This window comes from Sceloporus undulatus, chromosome 1, assembly GCF_019175285.1.
Source record: "Sceloporus undulatus isolate JIND9_A2432 ecotype Alabama chromosome 1, SceUnd_v1.1, whole genome shotgun sequence".
NCBI lineage: Eukaryota > Metazoa > Chordata > Lepidosauria > Squamata > Phrynosomatidae > Sceloporus > Sceloporus undulatus.
Genome location: NC_056522.1, coordinates 5,403,462 through 5,427,097, shown reverse-complemented (window position 1 = coordinate 5,427,097; position 23,636 = coordinate 5,403,462). Strand labels below are relative to the sequence as shown.

Here is a 23,636-nt window from a genome sequence, read left to right as displayed (position 1 = left end):
CTGCCCAGCCTGAAACAGGGCCAAGGTCAGAGAGGCAAGCCAGCCAAAAAACACAGGATGAGGACTGACGAACACAGAATACAGAATCCTCGAAATCACAGTTCCATTAATGTAGGCCAGTGATCCCTCAACTGTGATCTTTAAGGGATTTTGTACTTCAATTCCCAGAATCCCAAGCTATTGGCCAACTTGGCTGAGGCTTCTGGCAGCTGAAGTCCAAAATCTCTTAAAGGACACAGTTTTGGAATGACTCATGTAGGATAACATACTAACAGTCTTTTTTACTCAAACATTCTGTTTATACGCTGTCCAACTGGTAGGCCTTAAGCGATGTCAGCCAACAGGACAGGGGTGCAGTGAAGCGTTATATTGTTATTATTATTAGTTTTTTGTGGGTTTTTCGGGCTATGTGGCCATGCTCTAGAAGAGTTTCTTCCCGACATTTCACCAGCATCTGTGGCTGGCATCTTCAGAGAATGCTTGCCTGGAAAAAGGCAAGGAAGAAACTCTTCTAGAACATGGCCACAAAGCCCGAAAAACCCACAAAAAACTATTGATGCCAGCCATGAAAGCCTTTGACTTCACATGTTATTATTATTATTATTTACCTTTAAGCCAACTCCAACCTCTGGCTCCCTTAACCTTAATTATATTTATTGAGAGATTTACCACTATCTTCTTCTCTGAGGGTAAGAAAGTGAACAGCTTTTTTGAAAGAGAGGAACACCCTTCCTTTGGCACTATTGTGCTATTCATATGCCAGTGCATGTCGATTTAATCAAATTAAAAACAACTAAAAACATTTCATCAGATGATAGTTCTGGCAATACTAAATTCCCTTCTTCCCCTTCATCTCTAGAGAGGTAAATAATATTTGTAAACATTCTTGTCTCAACAGAAAAATACATCTGAACATTCCATCAAGAAAAAGGTCAAATATCATGAGATTAAACACCTTATAACTTGCACAACAAGCTTTTGTGTACATGAGCCGACTTTGTACAGCGCTGTGTCCGACTTTGTACAGCGCTGTGTATAATTACAGCACTTTAGAAATAAATTTTAATAATAATAATAATAATAATAATAAGCAGAAAATTGTGTATGTTGCACAGAAAGTACAAAGCACATAAAGTGCTTTGATTGTATATTCTTGAATGGCAGGGGGTTGAACCGGATTATAATCATCATCATTATTATTACATTTTATTTATAAACCCCTGTAAATTTGGCTCTCATGGTCTCTTCCAGCCCAAAAAATGTTGGCCTTAGTGTAAAAAAACATGCTTTTTTGGTGCAAGCAATGCTCTTAAAACATGTTTTGAAATGCAAAAATAAATGAATACATTTTAAAAATGCATAAAATTTCTCATTCTCTCACTAAATGGCGAGAAAACCTTTGAAATTATGTATTCTGGTGTCCAAGAACTAAATAAGCAAAGATTTCCAACCTATCCATCTCACAGTCCTGACTCAGCCATGGATGAAAGCAAATAAGTTAATATTTTCCACCAGATTTGGACTGCCTTCATGCAGGTGTGTCCCTACATGTTAATTCTCAACACGCTGCTTAATATGGCTTGACTTCTCTAAGCAGGCAGCCTTCCACTTCGTGAAAAGGTTGTACGAATCAGGGAAGGTGACGACAATAACTGCAGGCTGGATGGAAATGATCTCATTCCAGACGTATTCAGTGGAGGGAAAAAATAAAGAAGGGTTGTGCTCAGAATCAGCCTAGACTGAAATTACCGATTTTAATTTCCAAGGGGAGAGTGTACACAATGCAGCTCATTTCACTTGGGACAGCTCAGCTATAAACGTTCCAAGTTATTGTCCTCCCAAGGGCAGGTGCTGAGTTTTTGCAAGAGTTTGGGAAGTTTCCTTTTTGTGTATATGGACTGCAACTCCCAGAATCCCCAAGCCACTGGAGATGAAAATGGAAGAGCTGTAGTCTGAAAAAAAGGAACTTTTCAAGCTCTGATTTTTTGCAGCCATTGCTCTGGGGTCTGTCACGCACTGGTTGAAACATGCCTCATATTAACATATAGTTAAAATCAACGCAGCCCCTGTGTTGTCTACTCTGACTTGCAGCTGCTCTCCAGATCATTCTCCAGGTCTGTTCTCAAAAACACTCTTTTGCTGGGAATTGAATCAGAGGTCATTTGGTTCAAGCACTAATGGTCCATTCTCCATGCGAAGGGTGATTCAAGCCCAAACTTGGAATTATCCAGCCCTCTAGATGTTGCTGGACTGTAATTCATAGAAGCATACCCAGTGGTGAAGAATATTAGGAACTGCAATCCAACAAAATCCAGAGGGCAACACAAATCCCAGTCCTAAAGAATTCTGCAAATGGGTGTGACATTTACAAGGAAATTTGCAACAACGAAACACTCTTGTTCCAGGTACCAGTTGGAGCATCATGTTCCTTCCCAGCGAATTGGTTTCATTCCCTCCCTTGTGTTTTCAATCCAACTGCAATATTGCACACTTTCCATTCCCTCTGAGTGTATTCAGCCTTCACTCAGATGATGGGAGAATGGTCCCCTTTATGACCCAACCACCCCCAAAACCTCGTAGTCCTGCCAATCTTACAAACTTGAGGTATCCACCAGGACTCTAGCATTAAGAGTCAGAATAAATTTTGGGTGGAGTCTGAGTCAGTAGAAATGTACCAACTCCATTTCCAACGTTGTTGTCGTTATTGTGTGCCTTCAAATGGTTTCTGATTTATGGCAACCCTAATTCCAACATAAAAATTATTATAACAATATATGTACACTGGGCCCTTGGTATCCACTGGGGTCTGGTTCCACACCCCACTCAGTGGATACCAAAATCCTTGGATGCTCAAGTCCCAATATATACAATGGCATAGAAAAAATGGCTTCCTTTATATAAAATGGCAAAATCAAGGTTTGCTTTTTGAAGTTTTTTTAAAATTTCAAGCTAAATGTATAGTTTTTTGCATGTTTATTTTCATAGGGATTTAGGAAAGATTTCTTGTCCAGAAATTTAAACCAATTAATGTATTTTATGTTCTATCTCTCTGAGTAGCCTGGAGATTCACATGGTGGTGGAGGTATGTTTTGTGCTACCACTTTACTACAGTAAATTTGCTATTACAGATTGACTAGCCCTCATTCAAAATGCTTGTGACTTGAAGTGTTTTGGAGTTGGGTTTTTGTTGCTGTTGTTTTTATTTATTTTGGAATACATAAGTAGTGTAGTATACAGCTGTACTATATTTGTGAGGCTGGAGAGAGACATGAGAATCTGTGAAATCCTGGGAGACATGGACTTATGCCAACCACTACACTTGGATTCTTGCCATTTCACAGTTCTTCCAACGCCTTGAGGTTTTTTGCTATCAGTTGTCTGCTTCTGCCAGAAGCTATGGTGCTCCTGCTCATTCTTCTCTCTCCAGCCTTGTGTCTTACCCACTCAGTACTTGTGTTGTGTATGAGATGCAAGGCTGGAGAGAGATGGAGAATCTGAGAGACGAACAAGCAGAAGTTCTGCAGCTGCCACCTTCAAGGTGGAATAGATAGTTGGGAGCAACAAGTTTCCATTTCTAGAGGTTTGCAGATTAGAAGTGCTCAAACTGTATTGATTAATATACACTTGCCATAAAAAAATCAAGCCACCTTGAATCCCATTTGGGGAGAAATATGGAATATAAATCCCCTAAATAAATAAATAACAATAATGTTTTTTTTTTTAATTAGAGGAGTTGGAGTCAAAGTGTACCTATTCCATAGCTCTGGTTTCCACAAGCCTGGTGAACCCTCTGCCTGTAGTGTCTGGATAATGCTGTCCTGGCTACAGAATGGTCCATACCTGAAGTATAGTATTAATGTGCATGATTTAGCAGGACAGTGATCCTCACACTGCTGGGGATGTCCACACCACTTTAAGGATTAACAGCACAAACAACCGCACAAACCCCTGCCTGCAGGAGCTTACAACTTAAACAAGAGCAGTTACAGAGGCAACAAAGGAAAGAGAGAGGAGAGAACTGTTGGCGGATCAGCAGCCTGGGAAAATTATAAATTAGTGAGGGTAAAAATACAGACCTCTGCAATCATTGTAGGCCATATTTGAGACTATCCCATGCTACCAAATAAAAATGGGAGGGGGGGATAATTTTTATGAAATAAATAAAATAATAATGACCTACATGTCCTCCATTAAAACTCCCAGTTAATTCTATGATCTTTTGGGGTTTTTTTCCCCCAAGGCTTCTCCTAGGACTACCATATCTGGGAAGGGGGCTGGGAAAATGGAGAAAGTGACCCCCATGGCCCTAGAGGGCCAGAGGTCATTCTGAGTTGTTGCTTTTTAAAATTTAAGTGGGTGGATTAGAGGACACAGGAGAGGGAGATGTGAAGCTGTCCACGGCACCATGTGGGGCCAAACCCCTCTTTGCAGCCTCTGGCAGCGGCTCACCCCTTTTACAGATCAAATAAAATAAACTATCTAATTCACCATCCTTCCCAGCTAAGTGCCCTGGTGGATGGAACCTCTTCCTCAAGGTACACAGTGCAAAGAGAGAGCCTTATCTTTCCACCCTGAAAAGGAAGCCTGTGAGTGATGATTGCCACATGTGATTTTAGAATCAAGGGGGGGGGACAACACAAAGCCCTTTCAGCTCTAACGGAAGCACTTGATATTTCTTCACAATATTATGAAAAGGGGGTGATGGGTTTTGAAATAAAACCCAGATAGCATAAGTCACACAAGGGGAAGGAGGGAGGGACCAGATGAAGCCGGGCGAAGGGGGAAGGGAGCAGATTCACTAGGGAAATATCATGACGTGAGGGACAATGGGTCTTAAATCAAAGGCATACATTATCATGACTAAGCTGACAGATCTGCACTGCAATGCAGAAAGCCAAGCGATATTCCCAACATCTGCACCGGCAGGAGAGGAGACAAGAAACGACATAGCGCCACTGCTTTGGAATGGGGAGTGGGACGGTGGCAGTAGTGGTGGAGGAGAGGAACATTTCTGGCACCCTTACCTGTTACCTGTGCAACAACGGCTTGTGAAATCCTCCGGTTGGCCAAGAAGGCTTTGATTTCCTCTTTTATCACGCTGCTATCCCTCCTACAGAATCAGGGGTGTGGGAAGGGGGGTATGGAGAGAGGGAAAAATTATGTAAGAGGGAGGAGTACAGAGAGAGAGAGAGAGAGAGAGAGAGAGCGCCAAGTAAAAATTGAAGATGCTTTTTATGGGGGACAGAAAAATGGAGGGGGGTTGTTTGATATATTGCTCTCGCCAGCGGACATTTCTTTTAATCAGTGTCATCGGTTGATCAAAGCCTACAAGGAGAAGAATGGATGACTCACGGCCTGTATAAATTCATGCAAGCCATATGGAATGCACAAAGTTTCATTATAGGGGAATGAATAAATCTCTCCCACCAGCGTGTTAGGAAAAGGGAGGAAATCAGCAGTCCTGGCAGCTTCGTTCATAAAAAAAAAGTGAAAAACCACTCTCCAAATCCTGAGGCTCTTCTACAGGGGAATGCAGCCCAAATGAGCATCAAAGCAAGCCACATTTTGACACCTGAGGGTAACAGAGAAATTCCCTCTCAGTTGTGGAGAAGCACAATGGGGCTTACTACCTCCATGGGTGGTGTGGAAAGTTGAAAAACAGACTCCTCTTGACTCTCCCTTGTTGTTGTTAGCTGCCCTTGAGTCAACCTCGACTCATGGCCACCCTATGAATGAGACACCTCCAAGTCCCCCTGCTCTCAACTGATCTGCTTAGGTCCTGCAAGCTCAGGCCTGTGGCCTCCCCGATTGAGTCTAAGCATCTGGCATATGGTCATTCTCTCTTTCTAATGATCCATGCCTTCTCATGATGTAGCCCAGGGGTAGGCAACCTTTTTGAGCCGGGGGCCGGGTTGCTGTCCCTCAGACAACTGGGGGGCCGAAGCCAAAAAAATAAATAATGAAATAATTTTTAAAAAAATTAAATACATAAATAAACCGGGACAAATGTTGGACAAAAATTTCAAATGAAGGACAGGTTTTTTTAAAAAATGGAGGACATGCAAAAAATTTGCTGATTTTTTAAAAAAATGTTAATATAAATGCATGTTTTGGAGGCTTCTATAGACAATCACCCCCCTTGTCCGCCTCCTCCTGATAGGCCAAAAACCCCCACGCCCTCACGCGAGACGCCAAAGGCTCCGGCGGCAATCGGCGGCAGGACCGGGCGGGGGCCGGTCCCAAGGCCTTGCCGGGCTGCATCCGGCCCGCGGGCCGCAGGTTGCCTACCCCTGATGTAGCCAAAGTAAGACAGTGTCAGTTTAGTCATCCTGGCTTCCAGGGAGAATTCAAGCTTAATCTGTTCTAAAACCCATTTCTACCAAGCCAGATGCCCCTTATGGGTCATGGTTTGCAGCAAGGTGAGTGCCCTGAACTACTGCTATGAGGGGGTCCCTGTCCTCCATTCCCTGGACATTGAGGACAAGGAGAAAGAACCTGTGGCTAAAATGATCAAATGGAACATGAATTAAGTGGCCAGCTCCTGGTGCAATTAAAAAATGAAGCAATTTTCTTCCCCAGTTAGCTTTCTTTAAACCTTGTTATTGTTGTTGTCATGTGCCTTTAAGTCATTTTTTTACTTATGGCAACACTAAGGTGAACCTACCATGGAGTTTTCTTGGTACATTTATTCCCAGTGTGTTTGCCCTAGCCCTCCTCTGAGGCTGAGAGTGTCACTTGACCAAGGTCACCCAGGGGGTTTCTGTGGTTGAGTAGGCCTTTGAACCCTAGTCTTCCACAGTCCTAGTCCAACTATATGACACTGGCTCTCCTCTGAATACTTGAGAAAAAAACAACATCTGCAAAACAAGAAATGGATTTCTGGCCATTTCTAGTTTTCTTTTGTTTTTGTTCTTACCACTTCTGGCATTTTCAATGAACCCCTGATGCACAAAACTGGGTCCCAGAGGAGAGGCAGTTCTATACCATATTTTTTAGGGGGAGGGGAAGAAGTAGATTTGAGAAGGGGGAAGTCCTAGCTGAGGCTACAGCACCAGACCCACCTCATCAACTCCTCCACTTTGTCATCGACATCCAGGTCTTCCTCAGAGGCCTCAAAGCTGTATGACCGCTGGGCCATGCTGTTTGCCAGCGGGTAGCGTGTGGGCGACATCTTCCCGTTGAAGGCTGACAACCGCTCACTACTCTCCCTCCCATTCTGATTGGTTGTGCAAGGCTGTGGAGAGGTGTCGTAACTGTTGCTAGGTGAAGGGGACATCCCAGACTGCTGGGTCTGTGTGGAAGCTGTGGCTGTGGAGGAAGACGCTGGGACATTGTTGGTGCTGTTGCTGCAGGATCCGCCCCCGCCCCCATAGGTGGACCGCCGGCCAAACTTATCACTGTGTTCCTGGTCAAGGCGGTCGAAGGTCTCCAAGGCATGGAGGATCTCGTGGCGTGTCATCCCAGTGCGCCGCAGGCGTTGAAGCAGGTCTATCTGCTCTATGGTGAATCTGGGCTCGTCGGTGTAGTGAAACATGGTTTCCAGCAGACTGGAAGGGGGGAGAAAAAAGGGCATACGATGAAATGAAAGAGAATGAAAACAGTTTCAGTTTGGAAATTGACCCAAATAACGGACGGTTGATTCAACCATTATCTACTATTTATATTTTTTATATACCACATTTACTAGAATATACGTTGACCTCATGTATAAGTCAAGGGCTGTTAAGGGACAAAAATTATGGATTTTAATATGACCCGTGGATAAGTCAAAGGTAAGACTTTGCCCTACGAGGAACGACTTAGGGAGCTGGGGATGTTTAGCCTGGAGAAGAGAAGATTAAGAGGTGATATGATAGCCCTGTTCAAATATTTGAAGGGATATCATATTAAGGAGGGAGCAAGCTTGTTTTCTGCTGCTCCAGAGACTAGGACCCGAAGCAATGGATGCAAACTGCAGGAAAAGAGATTCCACCTCGACATTAAGAGGAACTTCCTGACAGTAAGGGCTGTTCGACAGTGGAACAAACTCCCTCGGAGTGTAGTGGAGTCTCCTTCCTTGGAGGTCTTCAAGCAGAGGCTGGATGGTCATCTGTCGGGAATGCTTTGATTGTGATTTCCTGCATGGAAGAGGTTGGACTGGATGGCCCCTATGGTCTCTTCCAACTCTATGATTCTATGATTCTAAGACTTAGGGACATGTAACACAGGATGTAAAGGATGAAGCAAAGGAAATGATGCCAAATAACACCCAAAATTCTGGCAGACATAAATGTTTGTGTGCACCTAAAGGCTGGATGGATGAGGACTCATGGAGGTCTCTCATTCATAGGTCCACCATAAATCAAAGTTGACTTGATGGTAACAACAATCAAGGGTAATGGAAACAGAAAGTTATTCTTTTGGACTACAACTCCAGTGGCCATGCCAGCTGGGGGGGATTCTGGGAATATTTGTCCAAACGATTATCTTTTCTGTTCCCTAGAAAAGTCCTCTTAGCAAAATTTAGAAAATCAAGTTATGAAATACAGTAGTTATCCCCATTCTTAAGGATGCTTTAATTCTGTGAGAAATACAAGGCCTTTCCTCACTGGGAAAAGCTAACCGCAGCCTTTCTCAAGAAGGATCAACTGGGTTAGGATAAGCTGCATGAACAAAATATATCTAAAACTTGGGAAAGTTACAGAAGGCTCTTGCCAGCCACAGGCTTGACATCCGCGGATCTGAGCATCCACGGGTTTAAGCATCCATAGATGGCTCTGCCCCATTGTCCCCAATGGTGGTGCATGCATGCAGCCATGCGCTTTGCATGCTGCCATTAAAACTGGTAGTACTTGATGTTCCCATGTTTTTGCATCGGGGGGGGGGGGAGAGGGCTGGTGAGGGCGGGGGGCAGTCTGGAAACAGGCCCTCCCCCCGATACAAAGGGCCGCCTGTACATTGTTGTTTTTTACATCAGCTACCAGGATCTGACAGCTACTTTTTCCTCCCTAACAGCATAAAACTATAGGCAATGAATAGGACATGGAAAGAGTTTACTTTCCTTTGGAGTACAGCTATTGTCTGAGAGATTAGAGAGTGTGTGTGTTGCTTCTCAAAAAAGCAACTTTTCTAAACTCTGAGAATGGGTGTTGATGCAACTCAGGAACATGACCACCTGGACTTTAAAAGTTGCAGAAAATATTTTAGCAGGTGCAAGAGATTACCTGTTCTTTTAAGAATGCCAAACCATCTCTACATATTCTTTGCCTAAGAAAACCCTATGAAATTTATGGGGTTGCCATAAATCAACAGGCAACTTGAAGATATGCACACCTCTGTATAACCACAACAGGTATGGAGAGAGAGAAGAAAACAGGAGAAGAGATATTTTGGAAGAAAATAAATACTTGAAAGTCAAATCAAGGAAAGTTAACAAAGAAAAGGAGAAGAAAAGGAGAATGAAGAAATAACACAGGGCAGGCTTTAAAAAAAAAGATCTTTATCTACATAAGCATTTATACTGAATTAAGGACATATGTTTTCCAGTTCCACAGATGTAAAAGAAGGCAGTTTTAAAACTAGAGTAGCAGTGTTTTATCAATCAGTTGGCTAGATCAACTAAACAAAACATTTTAATAAGATAGTTTTTTGTGGGTCTTTCGGGCTATGTGGCCATGTTCTAGAAGAGTTTATTCCTGATGTTTTGCCAGCATCTGTGGCTGGCATCTTCAGAGAATGTTGGCCTAGAAGAGAGCTGGATGTATATATACTACGTAACCCTGGGTCAGGAGGAATTCCATGTTAATCTGTGTATTGTTCTGTTATTGATGGCAGGGCCCCAGGGTGGGAAGATATGCAAAGAGGATTAGTGTCTGCTAATTGGTGATCATTATTTGCTGGGAAAGTCCCTGACTCTGGGTAGTTTCTCATTTGCATTTGCTGAGTCTTCATTTTGCTGTCCTTCAGGACTAGTAGCCAAACTTTGGCGGGATACAGACCACCCAAAAAGGGCGGTCTGCCCACGCCTTGTTTTGCTGTGCGAGGGAGCCGCAGTGGACAAACAGTGCAGCTCCCTTGCGCAGCAAAAAGGACCCGCAAAAAGCGGGTCCTTCTTGCCGCGCCATAAGGATGTCGCAGTGCACCAATGGCGCACTCGTGACATCCTTATGACACCAGGATGTGTGGACACTAAGCGTCTGTCACGTCAAAATGGCAGTGCCCATGTGTACAGGGTGCCACCATTTTGACACCCTCGTCACGTGCTAGGGGTGAGGCCAATATGGGCGGTGCGCCCTCGGCCAACCCCTAGCATGTGACGGGGTGCCGCAAAGGCCCGTTTGGAGAGGGCCTTTGTTTACTTTCAGGGTTTCTTCTTTCTTGTTGAAGTTGTCCAGATGTTTGTGGATTTCAATGGCTTCCCTGTGCATTCTGACCTGATAGTTGTTGGTATGATCCAGAATTTCAGTGTTATCAAACAGTATTTTATTCCCAGAATGGTTTATAACATGTACTGCCACTGCTGATTTTTCCGGCTGACTCAGTCTGCAGTGTTTCTCGTGTTTCTTGATTCGTGTTTGTACACTGTGTTTGGTGATCCCTATGTAGACTTGTCCACAGCTGCATGGTAGCCGGTAAACTCTTCTGGAACATGGCCACATAGCCCAAAAAACCCACGAAAAAACTATGGATGCCGGCTAGTAGCCAAACTTCACATTTTAATAGGAGTTAAAATATTCCTTTCATTCATTTAAAAAAGTTTAAAGAAAACTATGTGTAGAGAGATGGAGGAAGTAGGTCGGGTTGAGTGGGCTAGAAGGGGGCTTGAGGACCCTGGAGAGAAGGAGGAGAGGTGGGAAAGAGTAGAGAACCAGCTGGAGGAAATTGGCAAATTAGAGACAACACCCTGGGCGCGGGGAAAAGGACCCGAGGGCTTGATAAGGAGGAAGGGAGAGGCGTCTGGAGGGAGGAGAGTTGGTGGAAGACAGGGTCGCAGAGAAGGTTTCAGAAGAGGGAGAGACGAGGAGTGAAGTGGACCGCAGAGTGAGTGTCAAGGATGCGGGAACCCCTCACGGCCCACCCTGCTTGTCCCCGGCGGGAAGGGGTAATTGGAGGACAACCGTGGAACCCGGAAATAGGCCAGGCGGGAGAGGAAAACAGAGGGGCTGAGGAGCCGTGGTGGGTAGTCCAGGGAAGGCGACAACACCCAAGAGTGACTCCCCATCATTCTCCCAGAGACGAGAGAGAGAGTGCCGAGTGGGACTACCAACCTCCCCAGCCCCGCACCTTGTAAGAGGTCCCGGCCCCCAGGAAGAAACGCGGAAGCGTCCGAGACTACTTCAGTGATGTAACTGAGTCCGAGGAACTTTAAGTTGAAATTGTGAAGTGGGGCACGTTGTGTTATTAAAGTTCTGTTAAGTTTGCAAGCATCATATTGAGCCTCTCCTGTGTTTGTTTTGGTGCGAACCTGTGGCAAGTATGGAGCCCATCCCAGGCACTGCGGCAGCGGGCGGCGGAGTCCCGCCCACACTATGCCTCCATTTTGAGACTTTTCAGCAAACACTCTAGAGCAGAGCTTCTCAGACTATTTAACATGGGAGACCAGCAATTGTCTCCCTAATATTCTAGGGACTGGTACCATATTTGTGTCCATTGGCTACAAATATTTTTTTTCTTCCCAGCATTTTTGCAGTGAACTGATTGGCACAAGTCAAGAGACCACATTTTGAGCAGCACTGCTCTAGAGTATTCCCAAATACAGTAGACCCAGTGAATCAATTATTGAGTCAACTCATAGGTAAAACCCATATATTCAATGGGCCAACTGTATTTAGAAGCAACAATAGGACTTAGGCCAGTGTTGGATTCCCTGCTTGCACATATTACAGAATCAATTGTCCACATGCTGCATTATTTGTAGTATAAGCACATACTGTTGGATACTGCCCGAAATCTGTCAATTAAAAGATTGAAACTGCCAAATAAACATGGAGTAAGATGCAAGCTTTAGAATGTCTACTCAGAAGTAAGAGCCATTGTGCCCAGTGAGACTTACACGGATGTCTGAAGCCTTAGAGCCCAATACTAAACTTGCTCAACAGCAGTGAAATTATAAATAATGTACCCCAGATGTTCCGAGAAATGTCAGATGCAAACCAATAACTTAAATCACAATCCATGGGCTCTGGCCAAGCAAGAATATATATACATATTTATGTGTAAAAGTATGAGACATACTTGAAATTACTGAAGAAGTTATGCGTTAACCGTTGGCACTGGACCAATGATTACACTATTAGAATTTGTGAAAAGACAAGAGATTCAAGATATGGAATTGATTGCTGCTTTGTTGATGATTGCTGAAGTGGGAAATCACACATAACTGGAAATGGGAGGAAATTCTGGAAACTGAGAGAATGTGAGTTCATATGGCCCTGGTTAAATTAATAAACATTCTATAAGCTACAGAAAGAAGTCTCAAGAATAAATCACTTTCAGAAAATGGATGTGTTTCATTAACTGTTGAATATATGCAATTGGATAAAAACGAATAGATGGTTAAACGTACAAAAGTATAAGCTGCATTTGTATTGGAAGCCTGCTGAATATTGATGCTTATTGGCAATTTTAGGAGGCTCAGCAAAATTGTGCAAAAATGTTTAGGTCATGAGACTCACATTTAAAATGTAGATGAACAAGTCTTGCACTAGCAAACCACAGTACCGGCAAATCAGAGAAAGATGAATTTTCTTTATTTTATATGATTAAAACAAAATCCAGCTAAAATCATATTTACAATAGTTATCAAAAAACAGTTAGAGGATTCTGTTGTCTTCTTTTTTTAACTGGAATTCTCTACCTGTTTTGTTTAAAACATATTTAGGACACAATTAAAAGACAGAAATCTAAAACCATAGCACAACTACATTTAAGACACCCTCTGCCCCAGAATTTAAACACCAAAGGCCTGCCTAAATAAGAAAGACTTTGCCTGCCACCAATGAGGGGGGGGGGGCCAACCAAGCTTCATGTGCAAGGGAATTCCACAGCCTGGGAGCAGCCACTGTGAAGGCTCTGGGTCATGATAATGAGGAAATTGAAACAATTAAAGGTCTCCCCCCCCCAATACCTGATATCAGGGATGCAGTGGCTTAGTGGTTAAGACACCAATTCTGATGATTGGAAGGTTGGCAGTTCAAGGCCTGGGTGTTGCATGATGGGATCAGCTCCTATCACTAGTCCCAGCTTCTGCTAAGCCAACAGTTCAAAAGCATGCAAATGCAAGTAGAAAGACAGGTACAATGTCTCAGTGGGAAGGTAATAGTGTTCGGTGCAGTCATGCTGGCCATATGACCACCAGAGCAGTCCTCGGACAACACTGGCCCTTCGCCTTAGAGATAATCACCGCCCCCTACAGTCAGTTACGGCTAGACTTTCATGTCAAGGGACTACCTTTACCTATACCTGAGATCAAATATTGATCAAAATGGACACTGCAGTTAAGAAAGCAAAGGCAACTAGGAATGGGAAGGGCAGCTATGAAAGAACTAGATAAGATCCAAAAGTGTAAAGATATACAATTGTGAACTAAAGTTAGAATAGTCCAAACCATTGTCTTCCCCATCACCATGTACAGATGTGAGAGCTGGACAGTGAAGAAAGCAGATAGGAAATAAACCAACTCATTTGAGATGTGATGCTGGAGAAGAATGCTGAGGATACTGTAGACAGCCAAACAAATGGTTCCTTAAACAGTGACACCTTTGCTTTCTGATGGTTTAGTGTACACAAATTTTATTTAATGCACAAAGGTTTTACAAATACAGTCGTCCCTTCATATGTGCAGATTTGTAGTCCGTGGTCTTGTTTTTCGCGGAAGGGACAAGCTGCTATCTTTAAACTGGGTGCATGCACAGCCCCACACTTGCACCACAGGCACACGCACCATTATTCTCTATGGGACTTGCATATGTGCAAGTTGCCATTTTGGGAGGGGGGCAAGGATATCTGGAATAGATCCCCTGCGGGTTGGGAGGGGCGACTGTACAGTGTATAAAATTACCTTCAACGTATGTGTATAAGGTGTATATGAAACATGAATGAATGTCACATTTAGACTTGGGTCCCACCAAAAGATCTCATCATGTATATACAAATATTCCGAAATCTTTAAAAAGGCCAAAACACTTCCGGTCTCAAGCATTTCAGATAAGGGAGACTCAGCCTGTATACTCCAAACCAGTGGCCCAAAATCCACAAGCCACTCTATCAGTGTTATCAGTGGGGCCTGAAATTGCTCTGGCTTTCGGTTGACACTTTAAATTAGCTGTCCAGGGTGCTGAATCAATTTTGGGGATCCAGTTCAGCAACTTGGAGATGTCCTGAAAACCTATCACAAATTGGCTGCTCTGGTCAGACGGAAGCCACCATTTGTCAGTATCCCAGCCTTTACCTGTTTTCCCATGATGCCAGGAACTCCAGTGAGAGAATCATACAGTGAGCCCTTGGCATCCACTGGGGTTTGGTTCCAGGAACCCCATGGATACCAAAATCTGAGGATGCTCAAGTCCCATTAAATACAATGGCATAGTGAAATAGAGCCCCCGCATAAAATGGAAAAATCAAGGTTTGCTTTTTGGAATTTATGGTTTTTTAAATATTTTCAAGCCGTGGATGCTTGAATCTGTGAATATAAATCCATGGATACAGAGGGCTGACTGTACTATGAAGACAACCCAAAACAAACAAACACCATGCTCTCTCTAGAGAACCGTGACCCTTCCCACAGTGGGAACCAGCCCATCTGCACTCCCAGTTGTAAACCAGATGTAAATGTTTAGTGTAAAGGTGCCCTGTGTTTAACAGACCAATTTACAAGGCAGTTCTGCAGCCAGACATTTAAGAATAATGTTACGATCCTCCTCCTCGTTAATTATGGGACACACACTCCCATTAGTGGTTTATCACTATATCATGTCTGGGGACCTTAGAATTCTCCACACAGCTTCGTTAACTGTATTACTTTAATCTGTTTCTTAGGGAAGGGGTGCAAGGCCTGCTTGTCACCTTTGCTGGACTTGTCTCTCTGGCAGCGGCAGGGGAGAGGAAGTGCAATACCTGCTTTTAAAATAATAATGAGGAAATGGGGGAGGAAGAAGTGGACGGGTTGTTTGAATCTGCAAAGATTTGGCTTTCTTCATGATTCATCAAAATAATATTGATAGTTAATTCCCTTTTAACTTTGCTAAAGTAATGTTTTAGTTAGATTTTTTAAAATTAATGTTCACCATCTGGGATCCATTTTGGGAGAAAGGTGGGATGTAAGTGCAACAAATAAATAAATACAGTGGGCTTTTGTTATCCACTGGGATTTGGTTCCAAGCCTCGATTTTGCCATTTACCAAAAGCCATGGATGTTCAAGTCCTAGTATATGCAATAAGGTAGTAAAATAGTGTCCCTTATATTAAATGGCAAAATCAAGGTTTGGGTTTTTTGAGATTTTTTTTAAAACTTTCTTTCCAAGCCGTGGATGGTTGAATCCATGGATACGAAATCTGTAGATATGGAAGACTAACTGTGAACAAATAAATTTGTCAACCAGTTCCAAGGGCAGGAAATTGTCAAAAGAGAGAACAAAATACCTGCAACTGAAACAAGTCCATAGTTTTGATGGCATCTACACTTAATGGTTCCTGGATATTCTTACGTTGTTTCTTAGGCAACAAGGTATGAGGACCATTCCATTGACTTTGGTGAGAGAACAGCTCCACCTAAGACTCTCCCTGAAAGTTTCTGTTGAAGACAGTCATTATTTTTTAAAATGTAACTTCAATGATTTGCTAGCTTTTTCCTTGCCTTTTCCCATCCCTTTAGCTCTACCATCACATCTTTTTGATTGTAGGTCGAAGAACAAGGACTATCTTAGGAACACAGGAACCTACCTTAGGCCAACTTGTCTATATCCTTCTTAAAATGAGGCACCCAGAACTGAAGACACTACTCCAGATAAGGACTGACTAGCACAGAATATAGTGGGACTGTTGCTTTCCTTGGCTTAGAAACCACTGTTCTAGGCTAACTTACCAACAGTATTATTTACTGAAACATTCTGGCCAACTGGAAGACCCAATGGGAATTTGATATTACTAATTAATACAGTCAGCTCTCCATATCCATGGATTCTTTTCCACAGATTCAACCATCCATGGCTTGATAATATTCCAAAAATATATGCTTTCCAAATAGCAAGCCTTGATTTTGCTATTTTCTATAAGGGACACCATGCCAATGTATATCATGGGACTTGAGCATACACAGATTTTGGTAACCAGAGGGTCCTGGAACCTCAGCAAGATACCAAGTGCTCACTGTATGCATTTGTCATTTATGAAGGAGTCAGAGTTGAAGTCAATGGGAATTTGGTGTACCAACTCCACAGCCCTGGTTCACGGTGGGATGGTGGTACTCTTTGACCTTTGCTCCCTCAAATTTTCCCCTCCTGATCTATGCACAGATGCCTCTGTTCACAACTGTTCAATCCTAGCAATACCCAATCTAAAACTGCTCAAGTCAAGAGGCACAAGGTCCATCCAGCTGCAACTCCATGGCTTCTGTTTAGGAATGCAAAACAGAGCACTACAAATGCAGAAACCTGGCGCGCACTTTCGATCAAAGTGATGACAGTTAATAAGAACAGCCCGAGACGTCTGAAAATAAATCCAGCATAATCAAATGCTTGCCGCCACACGACTTACACAACCCAGGCCAAGAATGGAATAGCAAGACATTAATTCTTGCAAGTGTCCTGAAGTCCTTCAGCCGCCAAATGCAAGCAGAGTTCCAAGTACTTGTGTGAAGCCATTACTCCAGACAGAGGCTCAGTTCAAACATTGCACCAAACCATGGTGTGTGGTAACTGAAGGTTTAGAGCCCATATGATCATCAGAGCTTCCTTAACAGGAATACTAGTACTCGTGATAGGTGCTCCGAATCCAGATAGGGAAATTTGCCATCCGGTCCTGGATGGGGTTACACTTCCCCTAAAGGACAAAGTTTGCAGTTTGGGAGTACTCCTGGATCCATCTCTACAGTTATCATCTCAAATAGATGCGATGGCCAGGAGTGCTTGGTACCAACTTCGGCTGATACGCCAACTGCGTCCCTGTCTGGATCGAAAGGACCTAGAAACTGTAGTACACGCACTGGTAACCTCTCGTTTGGATTTCTGTAATGTGCTCTACATGGGGCTACCTTTGTACCAGGTTCGGAAGCTTCAGTTGATTCAAAATGCTGCAGCCAGATTGGTCATGGGTACATCTAGGTCGGATCACATAACACCCGTATTAAAATCCCTCCACTGGCTGTCAATTCGCTTCCGGTCCCAGTACAAAGTGTTGGTTATTACCTTTAAAGCCCTACGTGGCTTGGGCCCAAGTTACTTGAGGGAACGCCTCTCCCTACACAATCTGCGCCGCACCCTTAGAACAACAGCGAAATTGCTACTCGAACACCCTAACATGAGACTGGCAACAACCCATCAAAGAGCCTATACAGCGATAGTGCCTACTCTTTGGAACGCACTCCTGGAAGAGATCTGCCTTAGCAGCACATTGGAAGTCTTTAAAAAGGCATTGAAAACCTATCTCTTCCAGCAAGCATACCCTCCCGACTCACTGTAGAGAAAGTATTCCCCAATTAGATTAATGATATTTCATAGCTGTTTTAGATTATTTTATTGAATAATTGTAATCACAACTGAATGTTTTTAACTGTTTTTATATTGTATGTGATAGTTTTTGTAGATGTGCACCGCTTTGATCTCGAGGAAAAGTGGTATAAAAATAAACAGTTTATTATTTTTATTATTATTTATTAGACTTCAGAGGTGCCTGCCTGCTTTGCTTTTCCATCTTATCAGCAAGATACAACTAAGAGCTATCTTGTCTGCTTTCATCTTCCACCCACACCCCATTTACTATGGTACAATATTCTCTGGAAGTGAAGCAACAGCTGGAACTATGATCTTATCAATCTGGCCATGAAATCAGGTAATAAAGTTATAGACTCAAAGAATCATAGAGTTGGAAGAGATGACAAGGGTCATCCAGTTCAGCCCCCTGCCATGCAAAAATTCACAATGAACACATCCACAACAAATGACCATCAAGCCTCTGTTTAAAGACTTCCAAAGAATGGTTTCTGATTTTGGCTGGATGACTAATTGCAAACTACGGCTAGCCAATTGAGTCATTACACCATGGCACGGTTAATGTTCCTTAATCATGAAGGAACAGAGATGGGAATACAAACCCCTCCAGATGTTGTTTGATTCTTCACTCTAATGATTCTTCAGCATTGGCTGCTTAGGATTGCAGTTCAAGGACCAGTGACGTCACTACGGGGGAACAGGCAGCTGCATTCCAGATCCCATGTGGCCATGTCCACATAGGACTTGGAAGACCAGGGGTGGGTGGCCAGGCCAGGTGGGGGCTGCCTTCCAAGTCCCACATGACCATGGCCATGTGAGACTGGAAGGCTGGGGGCTGCTGTGAGGTTTGAGCGCACCCCCCATCTCACTGCCGCAGCACAATTCTACACGCTGTGGCAGTGAGGTGGCAGTGAGGTGGCCCCCAGAAGCCCTGCCTCCCTGCACAGGGTGACACCTTGGGTGGGAATGCCATTTTCAAGAACTTCTGGAGGGCTTCGCAATACCCATCCTTGTCTAAAACACAGAGATTAAAGAGCATTAGCCATGATTTGGTGTGATGCTTGAATTGGTTTGCATGGTGTTTCAATTTAGTCATTCTCTTCAGATGGACACATCTTCTGAGAGAGGTTTTTCTATTAAGAAAATCTTCGTAACAGTTTGAGCACAAACTGTTATGCATTTCTGCTACAGCTGTAAAACTCAGTCTCATAATTGGTGCACCTTCCCCCCATTAAAATCATTTTGAATGCAAGTGATTATAAAAATTAGAAATTACAAAAGAGGCATTTGTTATTGTTGGTAGTATTATTCTTAGGTTTATTTGTACCTTGCCTTTTGCCCCTTTTCTCACACGGAAGAGGAATACATCTTGGATAAGAGACTCTGTCTATCTGATGCAATTGGGCTGTAATTACTGTCATCCCTGAACAATGCTTACGCTAGGTAAGACTGATAGGACTTGCGTTCTGGCAACACCTGGAGGGCCACCACTGCCCAGTTCTAAGACATAAAAGCTTCATCTAACAACATGAATTTATGCTCATGCTTCCTGTTTTTATCCATATGCAAATTTAATTGATGCTAGGCCAATTAAATCGACCCAAATGCATGTGATTGATCTAATCAAAATGTCTTTAATCAGGCTGCAGATGTAATTGCTATCTCAAACATACAATATTTAAAAAATAATATAAAAATTAGTTGCCACTCATCTGCAAAAACCAACATGCAGTGATGGTAAGGAATGGTCAATACCATTCTAAATGTGCAGAGATAAGCTGTCAACCACAGAAAAAGAATGAACTCTACGGAGTCAGAACAAAAAACAATGGCCTGTCACCATCTCTCTCTTTTTAAAAATCCCATTAGGAGTAGGCAGGGTGTTGTTCTTTACCTTGTCCTGGCTCCACTGGGAAACCTGTAAGGTGCTGCTATCAGTTGCCAACCAGTGATGGAGAAGGGGGGGGGGGGGAGGAATAGAAAGAAGGTAAGTGGCAACGTAAGAGGCACAAGAAGGAGGATAACCAATGGCACCTGACCAAATGCATCTGAGGAAGTAAACTGAAGTCTATGAAAGCTCATGCTGCCAACTTCTTTCAGTTAATCTCAAAGGTGCTACAAGATCTCTCTGCAAACTGATTCCGCAGACTAACAGGGCTATATCTTTGAATTCCTTCACAATGGTACCTGGATAGAGGCCAACCTAGGTTTCCTATGCACAGTGGTGATTTCCTGTAGTTTCCCATGGCCACAGGCTGGGGGGATTCTGGGAGATGTCATCTCAGGAAGTACATTCCCTAAGCTCAGTTTGATTGCCATAAACACAATTCTTACCTTTCGTTTCAGTATAAAGGTTTTTGGGGGTTTTTTTGCGCTATTGTTTTGCAGGGAGAAGAAAGAAAGAGTTGCGAACAGTTAGGGTAAATCTCTTGAGGTGGAAGAAGGACCATATTTCATAGGACGCAGAGAAAAATGGCAGATGGTATACTTACACCACTGGAAAGGTTCTCAGCATACTTCACATGGGGAGAGGAAGTCAGAAAGCCTCCGAGAGGTCTTCACTTTTACTTATCATCCTGAAACAGAGGAGAAGAAGAGTGAGGGAGAAAGCCAATTTAATTTTTTTAATATGCTTTTTTAACAAATCATTTACCATATCAATCCGCACAACTGGCAAACCACTGTGGGGCCACTATTCTTTCCTGCCCCTATGACTGAAACTCCTTTCTAGGCCTTGGGACAGTAACGTTACATGATTGTTATCCAAGGTTATTTTAATTTGTTGTCTGCTGTATTTTATTGTTTGAATGTTAAGCTGTATTATGTTTAATTATTTTTGCAGAATGTACACCATAGGCAGGTTTATTTTATCTGTTTTAATTTATTGTATGTATAGAGCTGTGTAAATTTACAGCTCTTTATAAATGAAGCATAACAACAACAACAACAACAACAACAACAACTTTTTTGAACAATTCCCAGAGTCCCCCAGCAGTCATTTTGGGAATTGCAATTTGGAAAAAATAATACCAAAAAGAAACAGAGTTGGCTTGTTTAAATAATAAATAAATATCCTCCTTGTAATATATCAAATGCCTTTAAACTGTTTCATGTAAGTGGTCTTATCAACTGTGGCAAATCTATTATAGGGTTTTCTTGGCAAGTTTCTTCAGAGGGAGTTTGCCACTGCCATCCTCTGAGGCTGAGAGACTGTGACTTGACCAAGGTCACCCAGTGGGTTTCATGGCTGAGCCAGGATTCGAACCCGGAATCCTAGTCCAATGCTCAAACCATTACACCACACTATTCAGTACCCCCAATATCGTAGTTTATTTAATTGTATTTACTACTGTATTATGATAACCGTTCAGTTGTACTTTGTATAATATCTAGGTTGTGAACTGCTTTGGGACCCACACTGATAGAAAGGTGGGATTGAAATGAAATAAAATGAAATGAAAATTTCACATTCTGCTGCTATTTAGTCCTATAAAGTTACAATATTTCCCTAAAATCTTCAGTGTACTTTAGGTTTAAAAGCCACAATTACACACACACACACACAATATTGCTGAACTTCTGAAGAAATATAAGAAAGTGATATTGACTTTGTCTGCTGCAGCATCACATTATTGGCTTGTGTTCAGTTTTTTCATTCTACCTAAAGGTGATGTTCAAAAAAATGAATGCAAGCCAATAACGTGATGCTGCAGCAGACAAAGTCAATATCACTTTCGCATGTTACTTCAGCAATTGGGAGACAGTACAGTACATCTTACTTCAGAATAGTAAAGACTTCATTGGGGGGTACTGTGCTCAATTTCTGGCAAAACAGGAAGGACTGGAGGACAACTAGAAGGACAATGAAACTATACAGGCAGAAACCACACAGGATGATAGGAAGAACTGGACACTCCAATCTCAGGGGAAAGACTATTGTGTACGTGTGTGTGTGTTCAAGTCAATTCCGACTTATATAGTATATCTTGATTTCAGTAAAGCTTTTGACAGGGTTCCCCATGACATTCTTGCAAACAAGCTTGTAAAATGTGGGCTAGACAAAGGAACTGTTAAATGGATCTGTAATTGGTTGACCGGCCGAACCCAAAGGGTGCTCAACAATGGCTCCTTTTCATCCTGGAGAGAAGTGACCAGTGGGGTCCCACAGGGCTCTGTCCTGGGCCCAATGCTATTCAACATCTTTATCAATGACTTAGATGACAGAATTGTGTGTATACTCATCAAATTAGCAGATGACACCAAACTAGGGGGAGTAGCTAATACTCCAGAGGACAGGATCAGAATTCAAAATGACCTGAATAGACCAGAAAGCTCAGCCAAAGCTAACAAAATGAAATTCAACACGGAGAAATGTAAAGTATTGCATTTAGGGCGGAAAAATGAAATGCACAGATATAGGATGGGCAACACCTGGCTGAACGAGAGTTATATGTGAAAAAGATCTAGGAATCCAAGTAGATGACAAATTGAACATAAGTCAACAGTGCGATGCAGCAGCTAAAAAGGCCAATGCGATTTTAGGCTGCATCAATAGAAGTATAGTGTCTAGATCAAGGGAAGTAATAGTGCCACTGTATTCTGCTCTGGTCAGGCCCCACCGGGAATATTGTGTCCAGTTCTGGGCACTACAATTTAAAAAGGACATTGAGAAACTGGAGCGTGTCCAAAGGAGGGCAACTAAAATGGTGAAGGGTCTGGAAACCTTGCCTTATGAGGAACAACTTAGCGAGCTGGGAATGTTTAGCCTGGAGAAGAGAAGGTTAAGAGGCGATATGATAGCCCTGTTTAAATATTTGAAAGGATGTCATGTTGAAGAGGGAGCAAGCTTGTTTTCTGCTGCTCCAGAGACTAGGACCCAGAGCAATGGATGCAAGCTCCAGGAAAAGAGATTCCACCTCAACATTAGGAGGAACTTCCTGACAGTAAGGGCTGTTCGACAGTGGAACAAACTCCCTCAGAGTGTGGTGGAGTCTCCTTCCTTGGAGGTCTTTAAGAAGAGGCTGGATGGCCATCTGTTGGGGATGCTTTGATTGAGATTTCCTGCATGGCAGAATGGGGTTGGACTGGATGGCCCTTGCAGTCTCTTCCGACTCTACAATTCTATGATTCTATGATTCTAAAAAGCAAACCTACATGGATTTTTCTCAGCAAGATTTGTTCAGAGGAGGTTTGCCATTGCCTTCCCCTGAGGCTGAGAGAGTGTGGCTTATCCAAGATCACCCAGTGGGTTTCATGGCCAAGCTGGGAATCGAACCCTGGTCTCCAGAGTCATAGTCCAACACTCAAACCACTGCGCCACACTAGCTCTTAGAAAGACTATTATGAAAAGATAATCTGACAATTCTAAAATGTTTTAGATTGTTTGCATAGCCTGTAATGTAATGAAAGTGAGCAAGAAAGAACTTTGGATCTGACTTCCCAAGAAGTTAACAAAGCATGTGTGTAAGATTCATTTCAACCTTTGGTGAAATCTCCTCAATTTAAGTGGGGGAAAGTAGTACAAGGATCACCTCTGTGAGTTTCAGGAAAAGACTGATCTAAAAGAAATGACATGAAGGAAAGTTTGCCTTAGAGCAGTGGAGTCAAGCATATGAAGCCAGTGTCTTCCATGTCAGTAGGGCAGCGAAACCACCCCAGGTTTTATTCCCGCCTTGAAAGGAGCTATCCAGGGTACTGAACATTCTTAACCAAACAGATTCAGCACTCTAGATAGTTCTTTTAAAGCTCAGATGAAGGTCCAAAACACAGTGCAGAAATAATACAGTTTGAGACCCTGGCTCAGTGCTAGTGGATCTTGGGAATTGTAGTTTATTGTGCCATAAGAGCTGTCTGACAGAGAAGACTAAATGTCTCACAAAACTACAGTTCCCAGAATTCCCTAGCCTTTAGCCAGGGCAGTTAAAGCTGTCTGAAACTGGATTATTTCTGCAG

General features: G+C 42.9%; 1 protein-coding gene across 8 annotated transcripts in view; it reads right to left on the bottom strand.

Moving 5' to 3' along the window:
• The window catches only part of HMBOX1 (homeobox containing 1), a 155,661-nt gene that overhangs the window by 49,787 nt on the left and 82,238 nt on the right, over window positions 1-23,636 (bottom strand). For all 8 annotated transcript variants that reach the window (XM_042444985.1, XM_042444988.1, XM_042444986.1 and 5 more), the window contains exons 2-4: window positions 20,177-20,260; window positions 7,062-7,547; window positions 5,025-5,110 (exon numbers count right to left, since the gene is read on the bottom strand). In XM_042444985.1, coding sequence (XP_042300919.1) covers window positions 5,025-5,110; window positions 7,062-7,547; window positions 20,177-20,199 — 595 coding nt within the window. In that variant the 5' untranslated portion in view covers window positions 20,200-20,260. The remainder of the gene's footprint in view (window positions 1-5,024; window positions 5,111-7,061; window positions 7,548-20,176; window positions 20,261-23,636) is intronic.